The 21,317-nt window shown below is 39.4% G+C and overlaps 1 protein-coding gene across 6 annotated transcripts in view; it reads right to left on the bottom strand.

The window, feature by feature from the left end:
* Positions 1-19,916, bottom strand: part of MARCHF6 (membrane associated ring-CH-type finger 6) — a 57,065-nt gene extending 37,149 nt beyond the window's left edge. For 3 of the 6 annotated variants that reach the window (XR_014228774.1, XM_082317667.1, XM_082317669.1), the window contains exons 1-5: positions 19,838-19,903; positions 14,917-15,016; positions 14,556-14,629; positions 4,916-5,059; positions 552-624 (exon numbers count right to left, since the gene is read on the bottom strand). Coding sequence is in view for 5 of the 6 variants with exons in the window: in XM_082317667.1 (XP_082173793.1) it covers positions 552-624; positions 4,916-5,059; positions 14,556-14,629; positions 14,917-15,016; positions 19,838-19,856 (410 nt within the window). In the remaining variant the exon portion in view is untranslated. Of the gene's footprint in view, positions 1-551; positions 625-4,915; positions 5,060-8,046; positions 8,097-14,555; positions 14,630-14,916; positions 15,017-19,837 lie in introns of those variants that run through there. The other 3 variants (XM_082317668.1, XM_082317670.1, XM_082317671.1) reach the window with 2 other exon arrangements.
* Between the last annotated feature and the right edge of the window lie 1,401 nt (positions 19,917-21,317).

Here is a 21,317-nt window from a genome sequence, read left to right as displayed (position 1 = left end):
TAGGCAATATTCAATAGCATATGGTGATTGAAGCACTAAAATCTAAGTGTCAGCTAGAAGGCAATCCAATAAAAAAAAAAAATCCTTATCACATAAGAGGCTCAGGATGGATAAAATTAAATTCAAAATATGAAAATGTAACAAAGCAGAATGTGACATTAATATTATTAGCAATATATATTAATATTCTGCTATGTGGCATCTGATTTAAACTGTAGGAAATTAATTTTTTAAATTATTAAGTGTAATTTTGCAGCGTAAGTTTTTTTGACATCAAATACAAATCTACAAAATGGGCCCTGGTAAATGAAAAGTCAGTTTTCCATCTCCAAAGATCCTGAATAACAGAACTTCAAAGTGAAATAATTTCTACTGGAATACTGTTGGCCATACATCTTGTTATGCAAAGGGTAATGGGCAGCTGCTCTCATAAGATGAAGGAAGAATAACAAGCATAACTGGAAGAAAGGGACACTAAGTTCCAAAGCAACCATTTTCACAGTGAAACCTGACTAGAAAAGTTATTTGCATTGAACTGTTTAAGTACTTACGTTGACAGAATATCTAATGGCAGTGTCAGTAGTGAGCTCACAGAGCCAGTAAACAAGCACTTGTAGATACGACCTGCATGAAGAAACAGAAGTATGGTATAAATTCGATTTTGGTGATAGCTTCACTTGGAAAGGACCATAGGTACCCTCTTTTCACCTGGTGTCCTAACTAAATTTATGACAAGGAAAAAAATCTCAACTTTTAGTGAACTAACAGAACTCAAGACCATATACAACCACATGGAACAAAGCTGTATTTATTTTAACTGAACATTCTTGATAAAGCATACATTCAAAGTGTAAGAATTGCCATACTAAGTTAGACTCAGTCTCCAGCACTGGTCACACCAACAGACGCCTAAGGAAGAATATGGAAGCCGGTTAAAGACGCTTGCAGCAATACTTCCTCAGTACACTCTCATAGGCTTCACGCTAAGCAGCTCAGTTCCTGTGCCATATCTCAGTGCTAATTAATCCTTGATGGATTTTCCCCCTCCATTAATTTGTTCAATCATATTTTGAACCTGTATGAACTTTCGGTATTATGATATCTTGTAGCAAGGAGTCTCACCATTTCATTATCTGTTTTAAATAATTGTTTTATGGATTAATACTTGATGCTAGTTAATGTTAGCTTTTTACCACGATTCTTCAGTCACATAATTTTAAAAGTAGGCTATCGGTGTATATAGTCTACTTCAGAAAATTAGGTTCAGATCCACAGGAGGCTGACAGAGATGCTCAGAACAGGATGAGGGAAGAATTAAGGCACCCGTACCCAGAAATGCAATTCTTGAGATTCTCATTCCACCCTTTAGGCAGGCGTAGGTACCCAAGTATATACTAGCACACTGTGGTTTCTGCGACCTAGAATAAATAGGTCAGTTATTACCTCTTGGTTAAACCTATTTGAAACTTACAGAAAGTTTATGTTTCTACATCTCTCACGAGTCAATCTACCAGAAATGCCCCAAAGGGCTACTGTTTATGCTCATCTTTTATATAAGACATAATACAGCACTTGGAGGAAGTTAACACTTATATCCCTAGTGCAATCCATCCCTCCCACTGAAGTTCTGATATTGGACAGAAAATAATACAAAATAATACTACAAAATTCAAAGGTCTAGAGTTAGTTAGAACACAAAAGAGAAAATGGCTGTAGCTGATCTAATGAAAATGTTCAGTCTCATTGTAGTCAGTACTACTTACACGTTTTATATTGAACAGTCACTGAATCAAATTTAGCAAGAGGATACTGATCCTCTGCTGCCAGTGAGTTTTAATAGTTTGCCTCTGCCTACTATCTAGCTACATGGTGGGGGAGCTTCAAAGGGGCAAGATACCGCTGTGAACTCTGCCAGGCTGAAAAGGTCAAAGAACACAAGCCTTATAACTCCCAATTACACTACACTGGTAGGAAGCCAGTGTAACAAAACTCACTGTGAGATTTTATGGAATAGGAAGGGGATTTTATTACACAAGATCTCTAAGCAAACTGATCTCTAAGCAAGCTATTTTTCCTCACAGATTTCACTTGCTCACTCTCATACAAGTACTAAGATATGTACGCCCAAGTGGTCTGGACAGCATCACTTGTGAGCAACACTGAAGACAAAGGACACCAGCTCATCATATCTCTTGGATTCTTGTTGATTGGCATTTATGAACTCATTTTAGACTTGCCTTTCATACTCTTCATAAGTGGATGTCTTTACCTCACTGTTTTCTTTCATCCCTCTTGAGCCTGAGGCAAAATTCACAGTTCTCCTGTTCTCCTTATCTGTATATCTTATGACTCCAGTCCTGTTGTCATCTTCTTGACACTTTATCTTTAGTCTGTTTGTTTTTCCTCGATTTGAATGAAATCACATATACAGTGCTCTTTCGCAAACAGCAAATACTCCTTTTAGCCCTTCTTCTGCTGTTTCTGCTGGTGCTCATGCATATAATTCCATTCATACTCTACTCATGCCAATTTAAGTAGTTCTATTACACACCTCTGCAATTTTAACCACTATACAATTACATGAAACAGGTATACAACCATTCTCTTCAGCTATGGTGTTTTTTGTTTTTTTTTTTTTGTTTGTTTTTTTTTTTTTTTTTTTGTGTTTTTTGTTTTGTTTTGTTTTTTTAATGGCAACTGAATCACTCCAGAAAAATACATTTATGTGCCATATCGGTGTGTGAACAGTGATTTCTAAAATCTGAGATAAAGGAGGCACTTCAGACAACCCTACTCCCACTCTAGCATTTCCTACTGCCTCAGTGTACACATTCACTTTACTCAGCGTGTACACCTGTTTCTTACCCCACGCACTGTATAGGTACCTTGGGTATTTCTCTCTAGGAACCATGCAGCTAAATACAATTATCACAGAGAATAAAATAACTATGGAATAAATTGGCCCAATTAATCCTACTTCTCTGAACAGATCCAAGCAAGCTGTATAACTGGCTTTTTTTCATCCACTAATGTAAATATGCTTTGTGCTAACAGAATAGCAACACCGTATCAGACCCTGCTGGGATTAGGCTGAGGGTGTGCACAGAGAGATAAATTCCTTTTACTCAACCATATAAGATGGGTATGCAATAAAGAAATGAAATTACCAAAAAAGAATGTAGAATTTATCCTACAATGGGATAACTGCATGACTAGCATGTTAATCTGCAAGACAAATTTGTTCAACCCTACATCTCCTTTGGTATGTTTGACAAGATTTTTATGCTGCACTTTATTCTTCCAGATATAAAATAATGAGAAGAATACTTCCTTGCGAAGCCAGCCACACATAATTATGTAAGCCTTATGACAGAAATGGGGAAGGCAAAAGATTACACTGAGAAGTGTTTAAATATTACAGAAAATTAAAGATTACATTAAAGGCATTTAATGTAAGAAGACAAGACCTATACAAAAATCACATCCACAAGACAGATCCTGACGAATTTAAAAAGTAAATGGATTTTTCAAGGTTCGTTAGACTGAATTGTTCTATCATGTTGGATATCCTCCTGTGCAAATGTGTTACCCTTCACAGTACATTAGTTCTTAAAGGAATCCATAAACAGGGGTACATGTGCAATGTTAGAAATTATGACAAAGTAAAAAAACCAGTCACTCGTAAATCAAAATCATAAGTCAGTTATGTTGGCTTAGTAAATGAGTATTAAAAAACAAAAAAACAAAAATGACATTTGTAAAAAAAAAAAGAACAAACAAACAAACAAAAAAAACCAACAAACACCAAAAACAACCAACCACAAAACTATGTAACTAAGTTGTAGGTGGTGTCTTCAGGTAACATTTCAGTATTACTGAAGAGCCAGCATCAGGTTTTCAGACAGTTATGAAACATAGCTACCTTAATTAATCTATTGAATATGATTTTGCTGTCCTTTAGAAATTTTAGTAAGAAAAGCATACAACATTTGCATTTTGAAAGACAATGGTAGAAAACCAAGATTTGTCTAAAAACACAAGGAAGAAATTTGAAATATTTTTTAGTTTCAATGCAAATCTTGCTTACTCCGTGCCCAGAAAAGCTTTTTCTTGCACAGGAAGGACAGGCTGCAGAAACAGGATCACTCTTTTACAGCTGATACCAATATTGTGCTATTCTCAAACTAAGCCAGTGCCAGCTACAAATAAAAGCACAGAACATATTGACAAACTGTCTAGGGAAATGCATTCACTGGCTGCCTGCTCTTTTGTTCAAGGGGTATATTACTGCTTGTAAAGATGCACTTCTAATAATTTCTTTGACTGAACACTATATCGCTTTTGCCTTTTTTCATCTTCTCTATATTTTTAGCTTGTTGAAACATCAATAGTTCTCTTTACATTTGTATTTGAAGAGTGAATTTCAAACTGGATACCACAGTAATTTAAATGTGCCCTCTTTTTCTACTTATAGTAGTAGAGTTTATTACTAATCAATTTATGTATGACTATAAAGGAATTTCACTTTTCATACTAAAAAAAATATTGCGCTTTCATTTATAGATGGTTAGAAAAACCAGGACAATTCTTCTAATTTAATATTAATATATGGTATCAAATAAAAATTTCCATGTAGATTTTAAAGAAGATAATTGAGAAGAAGCATTTTATTGGAATAAGAAGTTTAAAAACCCTTTTATGCATTTTCTCCTATTTCTTAACACCTTCCTGCATTGGACTACTGGCTTAAGAGTCAAATAGCTAGAACTTCCGAGTGAAAAAAATTCAAAGACATTATTTCACTTAATGATTTGTTTTATTTAAATAAACCAACAATGGTCTCACAACACTGTTGCAGGAAGTGACATATTTTCCTGCCTATAAGAGTATTACGGTACAAAAAATTAATACTTACATGCAGTAAGAGGTACTACTCCCAACCATGCAAAGGCCACAAGTGTATAATGAAACCAGTATCGTATTGCTGTTCCAATACTCGTAACCAGTCCAGCAAAGATGTCTTGGATTGGAAGCCGTGAAGGCATATCTGGGGAATAAACTGTGTAGAAAAGGCACTTATGAAACAGTTCTTCTTTTAAATAAGCATTTATGTATAAGCCCTGCCAACTACAAAATGTTTGTATTTGACAAAAGCTTATTAGAAGAATAAGCATATTTTATAGATTCCCAAGAGATGACCCCAAACAAATAACAAAAAAAAAAATTCACATCACGTATTTGTTACATTGTGTACTGAGTGGAATGGGAAAATCAATAAACACCATGCTAGTTTTTGATTTATCTAAGTTTTCTTAATAGCTTTATTTATGAACTGTAAACTCTGATTATCTCAAAATAAGCTCAAGCCTGCAAGAAAAAGCAGATTCTAAGTTCAGTAGCCCTCCTACTCAGCACTACCTCAAAGATATCCCTGTCTGTTACTTATAAACCTAGTTCAAGGAAAGAGCGCAAGGAACAAGAGCGCTTAGCAATTTTGCATACTGTCAATTTGTTTGTGCTAGATAATTTAGATTGCACTCGCAACAGCACAAAAAAAAACAATCAGCAAAATGAAAGTACCACACAGACAGAAAAAGCGAAGGGAACTGATTAAGTATCTACAGACGTTGAAATTTACACAGAATGACTTTTACTTTCAACAGGTATCTATTTCATACTACACAAGATTTCTTCTAAGGTCACTCCTGTTACAGAACATAATGCAAATCCCTTAGCTTGTGTAGACATTTTCATAATAGTAAATTGTCTTGACTTTTTAAATTTAAATAAACCCATCCCTACTCAAAAGCCAAGAAAAACAGTGACAGGGCTGCTTCTTTTGCAAACAATTAGAAAACATCTATCTCTAACAATTTCATTACATTTTGTTAGCACCTACACTCTTATATGGATGCCAAGAAGTGGTAATGTACAGTATCAATAACAGATTTGAATAAAGAAGATAAACTACAGTTAGGAGTTGCACAAAGACATTGCTGCCTGGATGTTTAACAGTCACGTTGGAAACAGCTGAGCTGGAAGCCTTTAACACATTTAATTAATGGACTATTTTTTAAAAGATCACATACTTTTAACTATGTAAGGGAACTTTATTTTTATAAGAACTACTAGAGAAAAGCTTTCCTTCCCTCTCATGGACAATCGTTCAACTTAAAAGTCTGAGAAACACTGCTTCATGCAACCTACCTGCATCCCCCCTTTTCTCTAATGAATATCCCTGCTACCTTTACCTACATTACTAATCATCCTTTTACTAATCTCAGAGAGGAACCCACTACAGAAGAAAAAACCTCTTCTCTCCAGGGATATTTCTCTAAGTTTCTGTATTATAAAGAGAACTCCAGAACATAGGAAAGCAGCATCAACATGCAGAAGTAGCCAAAGATTGTGGAGAGTTTGGTGCATTTCAACAACATGTGGGTAATATTTGACACAACGTAACAACAAAACAGTAAGCACAAGACAAAGAGCAACTGGTTTTAAATTTCAAAGGTTCTTGGTTGTCAGGTATCTGGCAAGGAACTGGAATTTGTAAAAAAGAAAGAAGGACTAAAAATCTAACACTAAGGAAGTATAGCTGTGAGAACATAGAGCAGTAAACTAAAAGCAGGACACACACATTTTTTGACACTGTCTACCAATTTACAATTTTCTTATTATAGAAACAAATTTAGTATACAATTTGGTAGTACCACAGAAAATTCCAATTGAAGACTTACTAACGATCTCTCAGCTCAGACTGAACATACATTCTGGAAAATTATCAGAGGAGACAAACAGACCTTTGTTAAGGGTTCTACAAGAATACCTACCTAGAGTACATTTGTTACACATTTATGGTATCACCCAATACAACTGAACTCAGCAGATACTTTGAGGCTTTTTTTTTTTTTTTTTTAGTTTTCAAAAAATATATTTTGATCAACACTTTGGAACTGCAGAAGAGGCTACAAGGAAAACATTAACTATGCATTAATGATTTATTTGTTAGGGGGAAGTTGGGAGGGTTTAAAGTTTAAAAAAAAAATGCATCTTTCAGGAATTACTGAACATTCACACAGGGGATTGTAAAAAAGGATGCCCATCCTAACTCAGTGAAGCTGAAGTGGTTACAAATGTTAGCACCTCTACATACTCATTTTTCTAAAGGCTTTAGGATTACAGGTGAGCATTCAAATAAACGCACAACGTAGCTACTACTCAGAGAAGACAAGCTACATTCCCCAAATTTTAACAATTTGGTGCAATCTGGTGATTGTTGACAATTTCTGGAGCTGGGGGCACAGGGGGTGGAGGGGAAGACTGCTTTTTTTCCTCTGTTTTGCCACATGTCAACATATATAAAGCTTCTACCACTAGAAGTTTTATACCATGATGATAAGATAAAGCCCTTCTATGTCCTACAACATTCAGGTAGGTGAAATGCAAAAATTCCTAGCATGACAGGAACCCCTGGTGCGCAAGCATGCTGCAGCACTGAAGCTTGCTGCCAGTGATTTTCATAGCTAATTGCCCCCACTTGTGTCTGTCATCTACCACTATCTTCTCTCCACATTCCACCCCCTTTTATCCACTCCCCACAACCACTGTGAGGCCTGAGACTTTGACCCCTGCCACCACGGTACACATCCTCTTCATTCCCTTTTACACACTTGTCCTCCTCATCCTTCCTCCATCCCTTAATTCGCGTCCCAGTAATCTTTCCTAAATCAGTTTGAGAAACCAATTTCCTGCATTATTTACTACAGTTCCTCCAAATAAAAATTGTTCTGCTAGAGGCCAATTAAAGCAATCGTTTTTTCTATTACAGCATGAAATTCAAACAGACTTTGGCTGAGCATAAGTGAGCTTTAGTTCAGGTTCTTTGAACTGTCCAGGCCACGTTTGGCTGGTTGTTTTCTGGGGGTGGGTTTTTGTTCCACGCACACCACCCTCCCCCATAAGCCTAACTTTTTCAGGAACACAAATATAATTTTGCTTCTCCAAAGCACACAGCTCAGGACAAAAATCTGCTATTACACTTACACAAATACGGTAGGAAAAACACAAGGCTGTCTTTAGAAACTTTCCTTCTCCTAGAAAAAATAAGGAAGAAAGTAGACAATAATGATTAGTAGTTTTCAGGAAAACAGTTTGTCAATAGATTTCAGCTGACAAAAAAAAAAATCTAGAACAGGAAAGTGGGGAAAAAAAAAAGTTCCCAATGCTCTAGCTCACCAAAGCGATACCTTTAAGTTTATTACAGGAAGCTTTCTCATCATTCCCATTTCCTTAGAGGTTATTTAGTACAAACATCACACAACTGTACTTTGACAAACACAATAGGGACAATCTGCTGAACCTGAATGCTATAATTCCCACTAAACTTACGAAGAAATAAACAAACTCACACTTTCAACTCAATCTCTGTTTCCCAATCTTTTCAAAGTACCAAAACTTAATCCAAATGAAAACTATACTGCCTACACAATTTCCCTTGCAAGGGGATATGAGAGATATTTAGTCATGACACGAAGAGTACAGAAAGGAGCTCTCATCCAAGCAGTATCTGAGCAATTACAGGGGCTTTTTGAATACCTCTATGTTCTGTTATGATAATGTAATATGTAATGATAATTATAAATATTAGCAAACCTGGATAGTTTCAGACTTCACTTTTGTTGCTTGTATTAAAAAAAAGAAAAAAGAAGAAAAAAGAAGCAGCAAAATCAGGAGCACTGGCACTCTCTGTAGTTATAAATGCCAGCTGCACAACAGAAAAAAACGACCAATACAGAGAGAACACCAGGCTCTTCCTAATCCCGAAATTCTCTTGCTCCTCTTTCCTGTCTCACACCAGCAGTAGAATCCCTGTACAAACCCACCTCCACAATGAATCATCAGCAATGTGTAACTGGTCCCAAAGCAACGGTCCAAGACTCTCCCTGTCTCCTAAGGGCTTACTCCCAATGAACGAGAACGGGTTGTGCAGGTTTAAATATGTTTATCTCCCCCATTTATGGCTAGTTCTGCCACAAGGTAAAAAAGTAGATGCTTTCTGAAGCATGCAAACATTTGCAGAGAAGTCAGATATATGATCATTATGAACTAGTATAAAATACAATGGCAAGTTATTTGTAGTTTTCATGTTACTTGCCAGCAACATTTTGAAAATGCAAATCTTCCCCCTAGAAGGAAATAAAGATCCTAAATGTATTTTCCCAGTTTATGTTATACGTACAGATTTCATACCTCCCACGAGTCCCTTCCTATAGCGCATCATCTTACTTTTCACTGGGGGAAGCAGAGCTGCAGAAAGACACTGGAAAAGCAACACCCTTCTGACATAGACTCTATCAAAAAAACCCTACCACTATTTATTACAAAGGCTCAAATAGTCTTACTTTTCTCCACAGCTGTCACAATGCAACTGGATCCTATTTCATTTCTCACTCTTTCCCCATCCAAGTCAGGGTATTTATTTGCCCATAACCTAATCAGGTGCATGTCTAGAGTGGAAGAAAGCAAAACATCTTTCTCTGATTAGGTAAAACTGTCATTTAGCCTACTTCACAGAATCGATGCACTTACAGTCCTCTCACCCATAGATTTTCTATTTAGTATTACACTTGCAAGCCACTTATATGCCATCTCAATCATCCTTATGCACTGATCATGAAATTGACTATGTAATTCATAAGTAAAAACCATGTGTTTTATAGCTCATGGGTTAAAGCACTGGTTTGGTAAAATGTAGTGTCCTGGTTTCGGCTGGGATAGAGTTAATTCTCTTCCTAGTAGCTGGCATAGTACTGCGTTTTGGATTTAGGATGAGAATCATGTTGATAACACACTGATGGTTTAGTTGTCGCTAAGTAGTGCGTACACTAACTCAAGGACTTTTCAGCTTCCCACGCTCTGCCAGGCGCACAAGAAGCTGGGAGGGGGCACAGCCAGGGGGGCTGACCCAGACTGGCCAAAGGGCCATGCCGTACCGTATGGCCTCATGCTCAGTGCATAAACTGGCGGGAGCTGGCCGGGGGGTGGCAACCACTGCTTGGGGATGGGCTGAGCATCAGTCAGCAGGTGGTGAGCAATTGTATTGTGCATCGCTTGTTTTGTATATGCTTTTATCATCATCATTATTATTATTATTATTATTACTTTCCCTTCCTTTTCTGTCCTACTAAACTGTCTTTATCTCAACCCATGAATTTTACTTTTTTTTCCTCCCGATTCTCTCCCCCATCTTACTGTGGGGGGTGTGTGAGCAAACAGCTGTATGGTGTTTAGCTGCCTGCCAGGTTAAACCACAACACAGGGGTTGTGCATTATTCTTTAGGTTGGACTAGATGATCTTCAAAAGACTCTTCCAACCCAAACCATTCCAGGTTTCACACTCTTGAGACATATGCAGACTTTGCTCCAGACTGCTAAGGTAAAAGGAGAAAAACGCCACCCCTGCTCATGCAAGCCATGGGTCTAACAAAACATGTGAAGTGATACTCATACGTATCTCAACTGCATGTTTACTCCACACCCTGGAGCTGGCAGCAGACATGCTGAATTCTGCGCCAGCATGTAGTATTTTGTTTCAGAAGTTTATGTTTTTCCAAACTAGACTTTCTAGAAATGCTGAAGCTATGTGTTAGAGTTGCCAAAATGAACAGGTAAAAAAAATTAGCCTATTATATCCTCCAATAAAATCTTAATTACTTTGGATGACGAGTCCAACAAAATGGGTCACTCATTTTAGTATAATTACATAGCTTCTTACAGATCATTTTGTACAAAATTAAAGATCCAAAAGTTTGGAACTTAATAAATTAAGTGTTACTACAAACAACATGCAATCACTAAGCGATAGTTTTTGCACAAGTTACTTAAAAATATGAACATATAATTTAATATTTTACAATTATGTCAGAGTGATACTGACTTTTCTTTGCCTTAAAATCTAGAGCCACAAACTCTTTCACATTAAGCTAAATATGCTAGTCACATCTGGAAGGTTTTAAGATGATGATGATGAAAAAAGTATCAAGGCTTATGGATTAATTTAAAAAAACCCCACAGCCTTAAGTACTTAATGTGGAGAATCTCAGTGCACTATAGGAAAGCTTAGGTGCTCAATCATCCAACATACTTTCACATCAACAGTTTCTCATCCAACAAACTTTCCCATTAACAGTGATACCTGAACAAAGGTGGCAAACAACAAGAAAGAGAAGAAACAGTAACAAACAAGGATTACAACAATACAGTGAGTTCCAAGTACATGCAAGCCTTGAATTAGTAACTCTGCATGCATAAAGCAAAAGCTTATTTCAGATTATAATAATTTATTAACTGAGGAACATCCTGCCCACATGGCTTCCTTCCATTTTACAATCTTTGTATTAACTAAGCTTGTAATATCGTATCGACCACTTACCAGCAATGCAGCTGCTTAGGAAGTAGAGGGATCAACCCATCCCAATCTTCAACCAAAGATCAGGTTAGTCTACTTCCATATCTGTATATTTATGTTAATGTTACCCTCTACAGAAAAGAGAAGTTTTGAAAACTATCTTCTCACGGGAAATACAGCCTCACCTTCTTTCATGGGTCAGTGCTTTTGAATGTTTAGTGTGACATCAAGAAAAGTGCATCCTAGCACATGACAAAGGAAAGTGCATGTGTGGGGAGGAGAAGTATAATATAGAGTAGTTGCTCTTTAAAAACTCAGAAAGAAAATGTGCAAGTTAAAAATGAACAAGCACCTTGACATAATTCAAAAAAGTCCAAAGCTATTTTTTTTTAAAAGCTGTATTAATTCATAACTTAAAAAACTGCAGAAAAGGAATGAATTTTAAAACATAAAATTTAGCTTCAAAGTACGCATTTGGAAATTGAGTTATTTGCCTACACGACTAAACATTTTCAGAGAATGCTGCTATTATTCAAAAGAAAAATCAGTTGCTTTGTACTCCTGCCAAGATGAAAGTTGAACCTTCTACTCTTTCCTTCCTTCCTTCTGAACAGTAACTAACCTAGTAGCTCAGGTGCTAAAGTCACAAGATGTTACAGAATTTAAAGATCATAAAGGACTTAAAGAATATATGTACTAGGAATATTTTATGAATACTCCATACACAAAAAGTTATACCAGCAAAGGAGCATTTTTCACAGAATGACAGCAACAGCCTTAACAAGCAAACCAAGCTAAACTAAAAGAAGGTTGCTGGTATTACTGCACTATTATTCTCAACTTATTGCCTGTCCATTGAAGCACAGATACTAATTATGTACATGCGTTTATTCCACCACATCCCATGGTAAATTAAATTATCTGAAAGTGCTTTGAACCTGTCATGGTTATAGGCCAGATCCAACTTAGTTTTGGATGACTAGCATATATACATCAATCCCATCTCTGCCTTATCATTCTCTCTCCAGCACCTGTGACTCTTTCCCAGCTCCCACAAGCAGATCGAGCTTCCAGACTGGACAGCCACATTATTCTCCAAATAAAGAGGGATAAGAGAAACTAAGGAAACCGTAACTGCATGAGTGATGAGTGCAAGGGAAACAATGAAACAAGAGATGCAGGGTAGAGAGGGCTGGAGGAATCTGTGCTAGGTACCTGACATATGTGACCACTGTGTGCAGCCTCGTAGAAAAAAAGCACGCTGTGCAACATGGAAAGCCAAGAAGAAAACGTTATCAGCTGAGGGTGCTAAGTCTGGGGAGTGGCCAGTGTGTGACAGGAAGATAAGTAGACCTTTGCTAGAGGCTGAATGTGGAGGAAGTACTCTGTTACACAGGGAAGAAAGAGGTGCACTTATTACCAATTTCAAGGCTCCTATGAGAAATGGTAACTTGTTAAACCACAGTAACTCAATTATGTTTTCTCACGTGTCTGTAACCTGCAACTACATTACAAGCTGTGCTGCTAACAGCTATGTCAGTCAAGGATCAAACTTCTGCAGGAACACCTCTGTTGATAAGGGCAGTGAATAAGCTTTCTAGTATCAATAGTAACACGCATCTGAAGTGCATTTCATTTAGAACTTCTCATCCTCTTTTTTCTATATCCTAAGGAAAACACTAGGCATTTTTGTCTTCTTTCTTCTTAATAACTAGTAAATCACTGAAATCTAGTTTTCTGGTCTTGCACACTAAAGAGGACCTAGTAGCAGAATGCAATTTTGAAAGTGGCTAATTTGCTTGTAGGGAGCTCGAGAACTGGGGATCACTTTTAAGTTGCAAAGCTTCCAAACAGAAACAATATAATGCCTTCATAAAAACATTTAACAAATAAAATCTGCAAGCAGATGACATGTCTCTTACATTTCTTATACAGGTCTCTGTAGTATTTAAAAAGAATAACCTGAAAGCATTGCTGTGATCAACATAAAATATGCTGTTCTCCTCAAAGTGGTAAGACAGACTTAATATTGTACATTTCACTGCTGATCATTTGAAAAATGATCTAATGTGTTCAACTAATTGCTGGTAGAAATGGAAAATTCCGAGGTTCAATATACAGAAGGAAGGTGGATTACAGGATTTTTGGAAGAGAAAATACATGAACTAAACCATCTAGGTCCTTAGCCTCAGTTTTTTCTACCAATGCACAAAACTAATAAAGTACATCTTATTGTACCACACACCTAAAACAGTCAAACCTCATCATCTTTCCCAACTTAAGAGAGCTTCTACAGTGCAGATACTTGTCAGTTTAAAAAAAAAAAAAAAAATTACATATCTGCACCATGAAGAACCGAGTTCAGCAGTTGTAAAGAATAAATCAGCACAAATAAATTTAATGGGAAAAATACGTAGCACAAGAACCACTTTACCTGTTCAACAGTCAGTAAGTTGGCAATACTAAATAATGAGCCTAGCCTGCCACCAAGCCAAAGGACCTCACTTATTTCTACTACTATCAGTTAAAATGTACTTAAGAACCCTCTGGGAACTACATAAAGATGCAGTCATTCTTCATCATAAGTTGCCTAACTTCTTTAGTTGAATCTAGCATAAAAGGCGATGTAATACTGGGCAGTTACTGCATCTTGACTGAAATGCAAGTGGAATAATTATCATTTGCATCATCTGTCAAAATAATTTGAACTGAAATTGACAGAAGTCATGTGGTAGTGTTGCAGGTAGATAGTCCAAAGGTAACTGAAAACTGGTTTTCAAATTCAAATTTTGCTGTGGTTTCACCTTAACATTGAGACTTCCAAACACGCAAATTCATCAATGACACTGAAAACGTGCCATATGCTGTAATGCTGGCAACAAAAGAATGGGACTGAAGCAGTCAGAAAAGGTATAGAATACTACTTCTTTTATGGCTCATGTAAGATTATGAAAGAAACAGATTATCCATTATTTAAACAAAGTCTGCAATAATGTGCATAAGAACTGCAATTCAAACAAGAATATAGAAGTTAAGACACAAGTTTGGCTCTATCATGCTGAATGAAAAAGTAATCACTTCATACATACTAAGAGAAAAAAGAAAAGAAGGTCTGAAAAAAATAGGAACAGTAAAACATACTTACTTGGTGTGAAAGCAAATCTGTGCTTACATAATTCACAGTATTCTTTTCTGCTGTGTTTAAGCCACTGAACTAAGCTGCAATAAAAAGTGATCATATTAGTACCTTAGTACAGAACTGTAGTCCTAAGCACAAACAATTATCAGTACTTTCTTTTCATATATAATTACTAAATTCTTTGTGAACTGTAATGAATCATCATGTAAAAAACATCAAAACCCCTAACACATTTCCACTGAAAATTGGATTTTCTTAATAGTTAACCTGAAGACTTAGGAAGTATTGTTTTTAGAAACATGTTAATGTGTTTTATTAAAAAAAAAAATAAATAAAAAATTAAAAAACCCACAGACACAGAACTCACCATTCCTGATGAATAAATTTGATACTGCCAGTACACACACATGGATGATAGAGGGGTTTCTCAGGAGTTCCTTCAGACCGACAGACTCTGCATATATCTGCTGACAAGAACATAAAGCTTAAACACTACTGCTTAAAGAACTCAAATTTACGATACAAATTATACAATTAAATTCTAGAAACTTTGCCATGTAGCAAAACGAAGCCAGAATAAATTGAAAGAGGATGAAAGACAGATTTCATCTGATGGAAGACATGAAGACTGAGAGATCACCAAAAGGCAACAAGAATGTTATCTGCCTGATCCTGTCATAAAAAAATGCAAAACATGTCTTACTATATCTTTAAGATTTCTAGGAAATAGACACAGTGAAACTACATGCAGAGGTGCTCTTTGCCTAAAAAAGTTATCACTAAAACAACACATAGATTGTTAAGGATAATCTTCCTGAAAGTGGAGACTTTGAAATGGAAAAATTCCATTAGAGTTTTGAAAAAGTTAAATGGAGGCTGAGCAAAAGAGAGTTACTAATGTCTAACAATGACTTAAACATGCGATTTGCTACTCTTGAACCTAACATGGATGTTCCTTGGTGCTCTTGGTGAAAGGGAAAAACCCCGTCATAATAAACAGAAATAGGTATTTTTGTGATTTTGCTACATGAGTTGAATAACGCCATCCATTTAGCAGTCTACAGTCCAGTCACAAGAGGGAATACATTTTCTATTTCTTATTTCATAATTTCAATTTCAATAATATTTCAATAGGTCCCACACCTCCTTTATTCTCTATTTTCGACATTTTCTTACAACTAAAGATTGCAAGATGTTTTGTGGACAAGGAAGTGAGTGTAAGCCTCTCCCTCTAACGAACACACGTCTATTTTAATACCATTTGGTTATCCAGAGCATTTAAACAAACAACAAAATATAAATAAAAATTAAGTATTTTCTTTCCTTATTGACAGAAGTGTGGTATTTTCCCTTTACTCCTCCTTTAATACCATTGCATTTTTACTTCTATTAAGGAAATGAACACAAAATGTCCATTTTTATAGAATATTTCAGTTTAGGATTTTCTCTTTTGTTAACTATTTCTCTATCAACCACCATTCAGCAAACCTGCAAGAGTCTAACAAATGCACATCAGAGATCTCTGTTAGAAAAATACCAACTTAAAGTACTGACGTAAGAATACTGAAAATATGCAATTTCAAGTCTGAACCACTTATCTTCATTCTTGGTTGCCATCTCCGAAAGTTAATGTATTTCTACAAAAAGTTCCAAAAGGTACTGAACACTAAAATATGAATGTTTTTCTACAAAGAAGAGAAGTTGCGATATGACCATATCCCTAGTTCACGCAGTATTAGAACAGTTTCTACACATAAAGCATAAGAATTCAAGTGACCCCAAAGAAAAAAAAAATAATTTTGTGTCCACAAAAGAGATTTGAATTCATTCATGCAGGCCAAAAACCTAGAATTAGGAGAAACACATATTCCATACCACATCAATGATGCTACAGAGAGACATAAAGAGCACTTCCGTCACAGCCATATTGAGCAACGACGTATCGCTGCACACATCAAGAGCCCCTGGTTCCTCTGCTGACAAGAACGACCAGAACCGCTACTTCACGTAACAGACGAGTCTTTTACCACAGAGAGTGTTTCCAGATGGCTGCACAGGACAGGTCTCTTCAACTGACCCACCGCCACGAGCCGTGGCGTGCCCACCTCCCTCCGGCATTCCTTCGAACAGAGCTATTTCACTGCAGTAAGCTGAGAACTCTGTACGCTGGACCAGCCTCATAAAGGGTCAGACAAGCACTAGAGCCAGGACAAGAGGCAGGATGTGAAACCGCTGCTCTAAGATTACTCTCTGGCACCAAAGAAAGCAAGTTAAAAGCATGCTGATCTCTGAAAGACCCCCATAGCTCTCTGAACCCACTCATTAATGGTCCATTGGCTTTCACAGCAGACTCTTCACTTATTCTCAAGACTGTTGGGAAAAAACATAATTTGCTTTACTGAAAGCAGATGAATTCTTTATTCGGAAAAGGATTTCCTGTTCAATTACTAAAATAAGTTAAATCTAAATTTTATTTTTTCCAAGGCTATGAGAATTTCTAGATATTCCCACTTGTTTTATAAATCCAAATAAACGTATTATGTGTGTAACAATCTGGACTGTTAAGCAGCTGATAGTTTCATATCAATAAACTCCGCTGAGGGTCACCATGTAAAGCTATGCACCTTATGACCTACTGTCACGTTCAGAGGGAATTCCACTGTGTAATAGATGCTACTTTTCTATTTGCACATCAGCTTTGCATCCTGTTCTTCATGCACGTGTTTTGGAAAGAATGACCTTGGGCAATACAGTTTTTTGTTCCCCCCGAGAATGATTCTCTGCCTATCACCTCTCTAACAGAATGTTCATCACTGTAATCTCCAGAAGTGAAGACTGTGTTATTTAGCAGCAAACTGATTTAACTAGAAAGAAAACAGAAGTACCTCTGATCAGCAAAACCTGGTATCTGGTGCTTTCAGGTGCTAGAGAAGCAACTCTCACATTCATCCCGAGGCGAAGAAGCTGCCGCTGAGCTCTGACCGTTATTACCCTAAACTGCCTCTCTTATCTGAGCTCTCACCATCCAGTTAAGTTTTCTAGCTCCACAATACAAGTCAGTCAAGCATGAAACCCATCAGAAACACCGTGGCCTTAACACCGTTAAGGGCCTACCAACAGTTCGGGATGTCCATTTCACACTTTGTAGCAGAAGTTCAGGCACACAATAATATTAGAGCACGGGTTTCCTCTTCCTTAAGGCACTAACGCAGTCTTTTCTGCTACTAGTCTTTAATGCTTCTAACCTTGGGAAGTCTCTTCAGCATTCTGGCAAGTGTCGTGAAATTCTAATAGCGGGAACCGAAGTTTGAAACTGTAGAAGTTGTAACATTCTAGTGGTATTTATGGAAAGTGAGCATATAGACCAGTTACTTTCATCCTACTACTTAGAGCTTTTGAGGGTAACATTGATAAGACTACAATATAATATTTAAGGCTACATGTATATGTGTTTGTGTGTGTGTTTACGTGTGTATATATATATATATATAAATTTAAAAATGAGAGAAGTCCAAATTCCAAGTATAGAGTTTAACACGAAGGTTTGGTTAAAGGAGACAATGCCTTAAGATGTAACTAACAGCCCCCTCTTCTTCTTCTTCCCGGTCTCTCTGTTCACCTACTCAAATCCTGTAAAAGCAGGTATGATCAAAGACTACCACTGTTAACAGGCTGCAACAAATGATCAACTGTGCTGTTTGAATTAAATCCACCGAGATGGATTTACCAACTACTGGAGTAGTGGGAATTCAGCCGGTCATTTCTGAGTATCCACTTCACAGTTTGCGATAATCCAGGTTTTCTGGGCAACCAGAGGCCAAGCGATCAAAGTTTCCCTTTGTTAATTTCATTAGTGTCAGTAACTGTTGGTCTACAGATGCATGACAAAGTTGCAGCAGGCAGTTTTAAAAGTTGTTAGATTTTAAAAACACTAATATTTTGATAAACCATCTGTCTTCACAAGCACTAGAGAGGTCTACAGCACAACCCAAGGGACATTTCTACAAAGGTGCTGTCTTATTTCATCTGGTGTTTCATGTTTTTCCAGCTTTCTCTCTTTTTAATCCTCTCAAGCTGGAAAATCAAGTGCCACTAGATAAAAAGCTACATTCAAAATGATGCCAAAGTGACAAAAGCCAAGACACAGAACACTTTCCTTGGAAGTGTCTTGCTACTGCAATATATATTTGTAGTTATTGCTTAAGAAGACAAACAAAGCTCAAATACTGCAAGAAACCTAGCACAACACACGTCCTTTATTTATTTTGGTTTATGCTACAACATGAAGTCCTGGTTTGTGAAAATTCTGCATTATCAGCTCGAACTACATAGTTCCTCAACATTACCTCAGCAGAGCAGAAGTGCTGACAAAACATACCCGCATTTGATCTCAAGTAAAGCAATACCCTTAAAAATGGAAACCACACATTAAAGAACACGACTATGATCTCTTTGACAACTTCTTTTTTAAAATGAGGCAAGTTACTATGTTTTAGTCTCTTGTAGAAGAGACAGAGAAACAAGTCAGCTCCTGCATCATTTTACTATTTCAATTTTTCAAACAGCTTTTCCAGCATGCCTAACAAAGTTAACCTTGCGAAAGAAGCAGCAGCAGCTACCGCTGCTATTGCTATTCAGCTGGAAGAGGAAATTTAAAACTCGCTAAGTTACAGGACCGGGTACGACAGCGTCTGCCGGCCAGGAGCAAAACTGGGCCCGGCGAGGGTTTTGCAGACCCGGGGCAGTCCCCTCCTCACAGCCCCCCGCGCTGCCCCAGCCCAAGCTCCCGCCCCGGCGCCTTCTCCCACACACCCCTCACTCGCCCCCGCCGGGGAAGCGCGCAGCCGGTGGCAGCGGGCCCCGGGGCGAGCACCGGTAACGGCGAGCACCGCTAAGGGCCGGGCCGGGCCGGGCCAGGCCAGCCCCGCGCCGGTGCCCCGCCCTCCCCTCCCCCACCCCCCGCGCGGCTCCCAACGGCCGCGGTTATGTAAGGGGCACCCGCACGCGCGCGCGCCGCCGCCACCCCCCCCCCGCCTCCCGTTCCCCGCCTCCCCCCCGCAGGCCGGCGGTCCCGGCAGAGGAGGGGCGCGGCGCGGCCCGGCCGGGCGGGGCGGCGGCCCGAGCACCTGCAGCCCCGGTAGGCGAAGCCCCTCCGGGCGTAAACAGCTCCCGGCCCGCCCAGCGGCTACCGGGCCCCCCGACACCCCCGCCCCTCCACCCTTCGGGGCAGCAGGGGCAGAGCCCCGGCTCGGGCGCGGAAGGGGGGGGTCGCGGCGGGAGCGCGGTACCTTCCTCGGCCGTCTCCATCTTGCCCGGCTGACGCAGCGCCGGCCGAGCGGGTGGCGTGACCGCGGGGGGCGGGGCCGCGCGGGGAAGCGGTGCGGGCACCGTAGAGACCGCACCACCGAGAGGGCAGGGCTAGAGCGCCGCTCGCGCCGCGGGCGCCGCCTGGCGGGGGTGGCGGGGCCGGGCCGGGCCGGGCCCGGTTCCGCCGTGCCCCGGGGCGGGCTGGCGGGGCGCTGGGCGGCCGCCGTTCAGGCTGGCGGCGCGGTGGTCGCTGCTGCGCGACTGCCCGCTCCGGCAGCGCCCGGCCCCGCCGCTGCGGGTGGCAGCGAGCAGGAGGGGGGGAGTCAGGGCGGCAAAGGGCGAGAAGGACGGGAGGGCTGGCGGCCACGGAGGCCGCCGTGCCCGGGGCAGCGGCTGTAGCGGGAAGAGCACGGAAGTCGGACAAAACACAGCTAAAAACGATTCTAAATTCTACCCCAAACCAAAGAGAAACACCGCATTCAGCCTTGAAGTCGGCCAAGCTGTCGGGAGGGTTGGTGTTTCAGGGGTCAGGAACCCACAGGCCACGGATTTTGTGGTGGCCCTGGAAGGGGCCCTCGCCTGCTCGGGGGGCAGTTGTTACCTGCCCGCTTCTTCAAATCCCGTCTCTCCTCCCTCAGCCCGAAATTTCTGACAGAACTAATAAGCTCTTCAGCAAACCACAAAAATCTCGTTTAGCTTCATCATTCACGTGTACAGGTCTTGCTGGCCTAAGCAGCTGAGACAGCGCACATTAAAACTGTACTCTGGCGGATGCGCACAAAGTTACCATATGCTGTATGAGGGCAGGCTGAGAGGGCTGGGCTTGTTCAGCCTTGAGAAAAGGAGACTGAGAGGTGATCTCATCACCATGTACCAGTACTTAAAGGGCAGCTACAAAGAAGATGGAGACTCCCTTTTTACAAGGAGCCACATGGTGAGGAAAAGAGGTAACGGGTACAAGTTACTCCCAGGGAGATTCCGATTGGACATGAGAGGTAAATTTTTCACAATGAGAACAGTCAATCATTGGAATAATCTCCCCAGGGAAGTGGTTGACTCCGCTACGCTGAACACGTTTAAGACTCAGCTGGACATGGTGCTGGGCCATCTCGTCTAGACTGTGCAGATTCATGCCTAGAAAGGTTGGACCAGATGATCCTTGAGGTCCCTTCTAACCTGGTATTCTGTGATTCTATGATTATCAGATGTTCTCAGATGAGCTGGCAAGAATCTTAGTAAGGAAGAAAACAGAAGTTCATTGTATTAAGGGTAAATAGAAATTCTATATTGATGAAATGTATGTGTGTATTATGTTAGCTTTCCATTGTAGCATCTATCTTAACCCCTCAGGTTGATCAACGAGTCATACCAACTTTCAGCTCTCTTTTACCATATGACCCTTTGTGTCCAACCAGTCATTAAATCCTTTACACAAAGCCTCCATGCACTATGTCAGCAGTA

Source organism: Platalea leucorodia (genome assembly GCF_965183815.1).
Source record: "Platalea leucorodia genome assembly, chromosome: 1".
In the NCBI taxonomy this organism is placed as follows: domain Eukaryota; kingdom Metazoa; phylum Chordata; class Aves; order Pelecaniformes; family Threskiornithidae; genus Platalea; species Platalea leucorodia.
This window is presented reverse-complemented; position numbering and strand designations above follow the sequence as displayed.